The 8,915-nt window shown below is 36.2% G+C and overlaps 2 protein-coding genes across 2 annotated transcripts in view; one reads left to right on the forward strand and one right to left on the reverse strand.

The window, feature by feature from the left end:
- Positions 1 to 5,097, forward strand: part of LOC117123620 — an 8,155-nt gene extending 3,058 nt beyond the window's left edge. Inside the window, exons 4-10 of the mRNA XM_033269620.1 lie at positions 423 to 673; positions 1,161 to 1,273; positions 1,675 to 1,864; positions 2,418 to 2,682; positions 2,978 to 3,153; positions 4,203 to 4,359; positions 4,537 to 5,097. Coding sequence (XP_033125511.1) covers positions 423 to 673; positions 1,161 to 1,273; positions 1,675 to 1,864; positions 2,418 to 2,682; positions 2,978 to 3,153; positions 4,203 to 4,359; positions 4,537 to 4,988 — 1,604 coding nt within the window. The 3' untranslated portion in view covers positions 4,989 to 5,097. The remainder of the gene's footprint in view (positions 1 to 422; positions 674 to 1,160; positions 1,274 to 1,674; positions 1,865 to 2,417; positions 2,683 to 2,977; positions 3,154 to 4,202; positions 4,360 to 4,536) is intronic.
- Positions 5,046 to 8,677, reverse strand: LOC117123621 (THO complex subunit 3-like). The gene is made up of 6 exons (XM_033269621.1): positions 8,484 to 8,677; positions 8,093 to 8,249; positions 6,970 to 7,174; positions 6,574 to 6,735; positions 5,963 to 6,063; positions 5,046 to 5,627 (listed from the first exon to the last, which is right to left on the reverse strand). The coding sequence occupies exons 1-6, from the start codon at positions 8,658 to 8,660 to the stop codon at positions 5,467 to 5,469; spliced, it is 963 nt and encodes a 320-aa protein (XP_033125512.1). The 5' UTR covers positions 8,661 to 8,677; the 3' UTR covers positions 5,046 to 5,466.
- Between the last annotated feature and the right edge of the window lie 238 nt (positions 8,678 to 8,915).

The following is an 8,915-nucleotide window of genomic DNA, read 5'->3' on the forward strand; positions in this document are numbered from 1 at the left end:
ATTAGTTGCTGTGAAATGAAGGACGAATAAATACATAATATGGTATTTTGATGAACGTCAATAAAGGGACGTTGAGAAAGCATAACCCATTTTCTTAAGCATAAGCCTAGCCTAATCTTTTTTGCTTCGAAGTTTTCGAATGGGGGAGCGACTGGGGGCGCAAGCTTTTTGTTGGGGGGATAGGCCTATTAGATCTCTAAAAACTTAAGGCACTGGATCAAGTGAAAATAACATGGTTAAGTCTTAAACTAAGAAACAAAATAGCATTTAAAAATTATTGAACTGCATACTATTGACAATAGCAGTGAGTAATTTGATGCAAGTAAGAACCGTTTTTGAATGCCGTACGTATAGTGTGAGCTTGCACCAATTAATTTTAGAGCAGTTAAATTCATTTTCAGAATCATTTTTCTCTTTTCTAGAAAATAACCGCCGTACGGACCAAATGGTTGCGAGTACAGGCATGGATGTGTTTTTTGGGTGCCAAAATAGCAACTCTGAGTCGATTTGGAAAATGACACATGAAGAAAACGACGACGAACTCGAATACAGGACGAATTTGTACATGACCAACGTGCGTCCAAAGGATCCGAATAGCGCTTCAGATGGCATTGCGTTTGTTCAGAGTCATGTTGAACTTATTTGGAGAATCAGCCGAACGGCAATCGCAAATGTATGCAAGATTTCTAAACCGTATTTAATTTTGTAGATGGTGGCGAAATGTATTGATCTAAATTACAATAGTTAGATTCTAGAAAACGCGTAATGTAGAAAAATAAATAGCCGGCTTGGCAAGTGTAGATATATCAAATAAAACTCGGGAACAAGGTAAATTTGCCAGATTTTATTAATGGGTTTCACAAACGTTTTCGGCAATGGGCCTTTATCAAAGGCATAAAATCCAAGTAATGTAAAACAATATAAACACAAATCACTGACGCAAGACAAGTATACAAACAAACCGTATGTCGTGAAGCAAGGTTTATAGAGTAAAAAAAAAACAATAGAACAAAAGCCTTAGAAAGTACCGTATGATACAATCAATCAATTATATATATATATATATATTTATTTATTTTATTTTATTTATTTATTTATATGCATGTGCATATTCATTTATATTGATTACTTATCCTTAATTGACATGTATTCTTTTCAAGGTGATAATCAGTTCCACTGCTATTATATGGCCGATGGTTGACCATGTACGTGTTTCAGCAGTGTTTGATGAAAGTGGAGAGCCAATTCCAGACAGAGCTAAACTCGAACTCAGGTAGGCCTCGGGTTCCACTGGCCATGTTTAATCATCCGTATGTTGGACAATGTTAAACACTATTATTTATTATGATTAATGAGATGATTAGTTCTTCAAACCTATAAGGTTAAAGATTGAACTTATTTGTTTTCATTATTTTTGATTTGTTGCGTTTGCTTGTTTCAGGCTTTGTTTGCTTTTGGCGAATCCCTTATTTTATAGATGTCATTTTAGCCTACTAAACGTTGATGGTAATCAATTTGCCAGAATAATACTGTACAAAAAAAAATAGGAATAATATTCAAATGGTTATAGTCCTAATTTAAATCACTTAATAGGGTATAAGCATGTGGACCCAAGTGTTTCGTTATCTGAAATATACAAATATAAAAAATAAATGAAATGTTTTTCCTCAAAAGGTTCACAACGGTTGCCGACTCAGAGACACAGATGGCAGTCTACAAAGAGGGCAGTTTAGACTTCCTCCCAGAAAATATACAAAATCAAGTGGTAGATGTTGAAAAATTTCCACCTTCCACTATTGAAGATACACCAGCCTGTCAATTTTCCTTCGACAGACAAACGGGACTTCAGAAACAATGTCATCAAGTAGGTAACGTAGGTTAGGAACGCAAACTTGAGGAACGTCTCCAAAAGTCTCAATACAGTATTGGTGTTAGCGCGCAATTAGGCCGCATCATTGTAAGCCTAAATGCATGACACTCACTCGGTTTATACTTGTATTACAGCAGTAAAGCATTTTGTTTTGGTGAAGCAGTCTGAAGTGGAAAAAGATAATTGCAAAGTATGGCACAAAACGACCGAATTACACCAAAAAAGCTTAAAGCTAAAGCATGTGAACACCTCGTATACTACTACATGATAGCTAGATTGATAGCCATCATATCATTGATGGCTATCAATAATATTGCCAGGGTCAAATAAAACGACGGTGAAAAAGTATATGTAAACACGAGCGTTTTTTGGGATCGAACAAAAGTGTAATATTCTTGGCCCTGTTCTGAATGATGAAATTGTTTAGTTTGATTGATATTTTGGCACAATCATTTAGATGTCTATAAATCAGAATCGGGTGATTCTGATTCTATTTGTCCTAACGGAAATTACAGTGGCATGTTTGCTTTGCTTTTTCTTTTATTAGACGTGGGATTTCACGATTGTACTCGACATTGATATACCGCTAGTAGACTTCACTAACGAAATACCGATAGATGCTAGTGGTCAGTTCGATTTCAAGTTCGATCTCTACGATTGCGACGCGCCAAGCAATGACGTTTTAGATACCTCAACGTGCGAACTTGTGGATGATGCTGTAACCGTTTCCACTGTGATCACAATTCAAACTACAATATTTGTGCGTGATGAGGAAGCAGATGCAATTACTATTATACTCATTGCATTGAAAGGTAAGACGATGCGTTAAGCGTAGTGCGTCATTTACCTGGTTCTCCGTGTTCTGCTCAACCCTATTCATAAGCGAGATCTCTCTTGACGTTTTGTATTTTTACGACCCACCCGAATAAGTCGCACAATAACACAATATTACCATCAAATTGTGTTATTACTCTGGAGGTGGCGTTTATTCGAATAAATACGAAGTATGTATACAGGCCTATGTATTACATTATGAATATACATGTTGTGACCAAAGAACTAAATTGCGTTTTAAGGTTTCTTAAAAAATGTTTCTTATTTTTGTAGGCGTGAATGAGGATTCATTGAATGTTCCCGAGGCGATTCGAGGTGTGGCACACATGGAGCCGGTCACCATGGACGTGAAATTTTCACCGTCTCTCTTAAGACAAGATTTCACTTTGGATCTGACGCTTCTAATGGTCTGTATTGGTGAGAAATATGCTGGAGACGGATATCCTCACGTAAGGCTTTTTATTGCATTAAATAACACATGCCCTGGATAATGCCATTGTTTTCTGTCTTGTAGTTTTAGAATTTTCGGTCCCGGCCATAAGAAAATGGTCAACCACGGGTCGATACTAGGGAGTTTCCGCTGCACGACGTTAACCTTAACGAATGACGTCATAATTTATTCATCTTGCGTTGCGGAGTACGTTAATTTCGGGATTTTACTTGCTCGACGGACGTTAGTTACGGGTTTGCGCATGCGTATTTCGATTTGTTTACAAAAGGGGTGGAGTTATCGTGTTGCATTTTATTTATTTATTCAAGACTCGACAGTGTATCAAAACACCAATAACAGTCGCCATAAAAATATACAATATCATTCATAAAAATATATGATTTAAAAAAAAACATTTAAAAAAATCGTAATAATATATTTAAAAACAGGTATTTAGTATAAGATTAAAAATAGAAATATCAATATTAGGAAACATTTGAACTAGATTATTATAAGAAAGTGCAACACGACGAAAAATAACAATAGTACAAACATTAACACGAGAGTACAGAACTTTTAACAAATGATTGGTTCGAAGCCTATGCACAGGAACATGAAAATAAAAATTCGACACAAAGTTACAATCAAACTTACAGTTTAAACATTTAAATAGGAAAATAAAATCGTTTCGTTTTCGTCTAGTCGATGGTAAAAAATTTTCGCAACTAAGCGAACCGGCAGCTGGGCCAATGAACTTCATGTTGGGTACTGACGTTAATAATAAGTTAAGGTTAACGTCGTGCGGCGAAAACTACCTACTATCTCTAACCATCCCTCACCCCACATCTACCACTGGCCTGAAGCATTTTATCTAAAATTAATTAGTGTGCAATTTTGTACCCCATAGGAAATGGGCTGGACTCGACCCAATTGGTGTATCTGATGCTCATTCATTTTAACTTTGTATGTGAATGTGAATATTGAAAGTACGTACTACGTTATTTTTCGGTTTGTTACAGGGTTACACATTTACAGGAGATTCTTACTCACTGTTTTGTTCTTTAACAGGGATGCTTGGAAGCCCCGCCTTCGGAACGCTATGTGGCCCACATGGACCAAGAGTTTTTGTATGGCAACTACACTCCGTCTGACCTCTCTGAAGATGTCGTACAACCACTTGATTCAGCTACATATATTGAAACAGAGGAAAATGTAGCCCTTGACGGTAAGAGCTAGGTCCTCAAATAACAATACTGAACATGAGACTAATATATATATGTATTTATATATATGAATATGTATATATGTGTCAGGTCAACTTTCATACATTGATTGCTAATGTCAACATTGCATTAATAGAAGGCATTTTAAAAATGAAAACAAATGTATCTTATGTTTGCAGTTCCATATCATCGATCCGTTTTTACAAACGTAGCGCTATCAGCAATAAGGAGCAACTACACGATAACAACGGTTTACAGATTAATGGAGAAGACGCGAAGAAAACGAGATCTCCAACAGAAAACCGTTTTCTCCAAGCATGCCATCTCTGAGCGTTCACAGATCGTTGACAATCACCGAGTGAGAAGATCACTCGAAGAGGACACCGAAAATGACCACCTAAATCAGGTTGGGTACATTGCAGCTGGGTGCCCTGCAAATGCGATCCACGACGCGGAGACTTTTGATTGTGTTTGTCCAGCCGAATCCCACTACAACAACAGGATGCTGCAATGTATGTTCGATGTGGATATGACACTTGGCGAATCTGACGATGCCAGGCCTATATTTTCTGTTGCGTCAGTTATGATGATTAGCTTATTCTTATTATGTGTAATGATTCTGAAACAATAGGCAATTATTTAAATTTAACTGGGATTATGAAACAAATTAATGAATATTTAAAAAAAATTTATAAATCAACTTTATTTTCAAAATGAATAAATACTTTGTATATCCTGGATATAGTCTCTTCGTATGTCTCATCTTTTAAGTTTGCTTGCCTAACAACAGTCTCTTTACAATGATGTAATTAATGCCAAATTTTGACAGCTTATTAATGTTAGCATGGGTGGGGGCAGTGAGACGACTTCATATTGGCTGCAACATGTCAGACAAAAATGGAGACAAAATAATTAATATTTCGGCCATTATACAGCGCAATAATATAGCCAAAAATTACTCTTTTTCTGGACACAGGAGCTCGATCCCTAGACTCGTGTTATCGGGATTTGTCGGACAGCTTCAGCCTTCATGCAAATCCAACCCAAGGAAAGTTGGCAATAGTATTTGGTAGTTACCTAGTGCACAAATCGGAATACAGTCCCATATTTCAATTATCACTTGGCAAGCCAAAGAGTTTGACCGTTCCTGCATCTCTATCCCGATTGTATTTGTCCTTATCTTCGCAAGCAAAAGCAAGTAAATATCGTGATGGATGCCAAGCAATGGTGAAAGAGGGTGCTTCAATAGCAACTTCTGCAACTTTTTCTCCTACAATGCAAAAATGAAAGAAATTTTAACCACAGAATTAGAAGGTGTACATGATTCTGTGTTTATATTTTTGACATTATTCATGTAATTTAGTTGGTGGCATATGTAAAGTACCATTTTACCACCCAATGCATCTAATACTCACTACTTGTGTAACATTAGGAATTGGCCATACTGTTGTAATAGAGATTCATGGGTGTAGCAGAAGTGCGACAAGTGGCTACTATATATTACTATCAAATATCATGAAGATGATTTGGGAGGTTTGACTGTATATATTATAAATATATACTGTATGTAAAATATATATGTATTGTACGCAACAAAATTCCCACCTGTTTCAACATCAGCAATATCAATTAACAAATCTTCTGATGCAGATGCCAACAGTTTCCCATTATGACTGAAACTTATGGTCCTCACAGGCCAATCCAACCTAACAATTGAAAGACAACGCAAATATATCTTTAGAGAATGACCAGAAAAACCCTGTCGTCTCTATACACAATGCAGGTACAGTAGAACTTTGATTTCAAGTATGGCACTGACGGTAGACCTAATTCATCTCGCTCGGTCCACATATTCTTAGATTATATCAGTGCGCAATTAGACACAATCAACAATCTTTGTATTTGGTTTGTTTATTGTTGCAGTATTAAAATAATATTAATAATACTATTTTTACATTATGGTGGCCCTGAAAAAGGCTGTTATTTTGGGGTTTGTATAACTAAGGTATGTATTATACACTGTATGTGTATAATTAAGATACAAAAGTACATGGACGTAATAAAAAAAAAACAAAAAAAAAACCACCTGTTGCACATTGGGCAAGGTTACCTTCGCTAATTCATCCTTTTATGGAATCGAAGGAAACCTTATGAACATTCTTTATTCTATAAAACTCGCTAAATATAATACATAATTGCTAAAAAAAAATTGTTACCTGGAGAACGTGCGGACACATACAAGTTCGTCAACGTCCCAGAGGCTAACAAGAGCATCTGCACTACCTGTTGCAAAGTATTTACCTGTCGGATCAAACTCTATACATATGCAATTGGCAGGGTGGGCTCGAAGCGTTGTCAAAGGCTTCAACTCTGGGTAACTGTAATTTCAACAAATACATTTTAAAATGTTCAATTACTTGTAGATTTGGCTAGTATATTTTGCAATGAAAGTAATGGAAAGATGATAGTAGTTGGTACCAGCTTACCTAGTAGCTCAGACACGAAGAGACCCTTAGGACAGAAGGCAATTATTGTACAAGCTAGTTCATGCATACAGATTTCTGAGACCTCAATATAAAGTGCTATATAAATACCTACATTTGTACACTGACCTAAGTATATTAATACAGCCATGCCCATTTGTCAAGAAGAAAAGGTCATTGGTATTGTTCCATGAAATCTCATTGACCTCATACTTAAACTGTTCCTCAGCTCTAGTCCTGTGCGTCCTAGCATCGATAAATGTTACCAAGTCTTCCTTATTGCCAACGGCAATAGTATGGCCATCTGGACTCCAACAGATATTAATATTTTCTCCTAAAAAAACGGAAAAATTATTTTGAATAAACCATGCACACACATACTTGTATATTTCAAATATATACGCTACATGCCTTGAATTGCATGCCTACCATCCATCTTTCCATTTGTATAAAATTATATATATTAATCAGCAATAAATGAGTATTTAAATTTAGTTGTATTGTGCATGTTATTTAATGAGTTTTCTTTAAATACCTTCTTATAATTTGCTGACCACTTATAAAATATTTTGTATTCTGAATTTGTGGGAGATAAGTTGTAGGCCAAGTAAAATTTTAAAGTAGTTTCTTGTCCTAATATTTTGAAAAAAGGAGAATGAGGGCACATTTTTTTACTCCGAGAGGGCAAATTTAAGATGGTCAATGGGAAACAGCTACTAGTAATTTGTTTTATTTGGCCTTAGTTTGCATGAGATATATGTGGCAAAGACAAGCCAAACTAGTCACTCGTCGCAAATCGTGTTTCAGAGAAAATGGTCAAAACATGCTGGAATGCCAAATTTTTAAAAATCTATTTTATTGCACTAAACTAACCTTTATATATATACACATCATCCTATGCTGTTATTTTCCTCATTTTCAATGTTAAAACAACACTTTTTGAGGATTTAAAGATAGTTTCTACATGAGAAATGCCTGAAATCATAAACTTTGAAGGCTGATTTCTCATATATTGTTCTTTAAACAGCTGTGTGGTTAAACGCTTATAACTTCATAAGGAAATATCCAATTTGAATGATTTTTTTATCATTTTATAGCTATTATTTTACTCTCTAACACTGTATTAATAACTCAAAATCGATTTTTGCGATGAGTGACTGGTTTGGCTTGTCTTTGCTACATATGCTTGAATACAAGAGACTCTTGCAGGAGATATGGGATCCTTGGCCTGGGTAAGCAGTGTAGTCTATACCTTTGGTATTTACAGTAGCAACTGTCTTGGAAGATCTGGCATCCCATATTCGAATGGTTTTGTCTGCTGAAGCTGTAACAAACTGGTCAGGATTTGAAGGATGCCAACATAATTGGTCCACACTGTCATTATGACCTCGGTAGGTTGTTTCAAGTCTCTAAAATACATACAAATTTAGTACAAAATATATTAGTCGTAGGTTAATCGAATTAGGTCTACTTTAAGGAAGTTTAGTAGGCCTATAGATAGGGCTAGCTAGGCCCCAACTACTAGTCACTTAGGCCTAGTAGGCCGAGCCCAGGCCCACTCGCCGAATAGATAGATACACATCGTGTCGGTCGCGGCCTAACTTTTCTGCTAGCCTAGCTAGGCCTAGGGCCTAGGTATTTACCATTTTATCCTTATCCAACGTAAATAAACCAACGGTTTTATCGAAAGACCCAGATGCTAGCATTCTTCCATCACAGCTCCACGCTACAGAATGCACTTTGGCATTGTGTGGAGACATTTCCTTCGTTCTTCCATTACTCTGAAAATATTTTTGCATGTCCTCAATGTAAGTCGCCATTTTGGTTTGTTGACCCTTCAATAGAGAGCGCCACCTAATATCAAACTTGAAATATTGGTGAGCCAATCTAGCTCCTTGGTTTGCACTAAAGTTTCTTCGTGTTGTGGAAAACCTATTTCATTTATTTTGTAGCGTAGGTTGTATTCGGGCCGCCATACCCCCGCCCCCCCCCTTTTTTTTTTGTTGAAAAGTTAAAAAAAAAAAAAAAAAGGAAAAAAAGGAAAGATAAAGAAATTATTGATCGCCCAAAACGCC

The sequence above is a fragment of the Anneissia japonica genome, unplaced genomic scaffold (assembly GCF_011630105.1).
Source record: "Anneissia japonica isolate Jap-2015-1 unplaced genomic scaffold, ASM1163010v1 scaffold287714_len2871179_cov188, whole genome shotgun sequence".
NCBI lineage: Eukaryota > Metazoa > Echinodermata > Crinoidea > Comatulida > Comatulidae > Anneissia > Anneissia japonica.

Bases quoted from the DNA above. Each gene is read 5' to 3' on its own strand.
- LOC117123621 (XM_033269621.1), bottom strand. From the start codon at position 8,660: ATGGCGACTTACATTGAGGACATGCAAAAATATTTTCAGAGTAATGGA. The intron at 7,175-8,092 runs GTATAGACTACA...CCGTTTTTTTAG, and splicing joins TGCTACTGTAAATACCAAAG to GAGAAAATATTAATATCTGT. The intron at 6,736-6,969 runs GTCAGTGTACAA...TTGAAATTACAG, and splicing joins GGCTGTATTAATATACTTAG to TTACCCAGAGTTGAAGCCTT.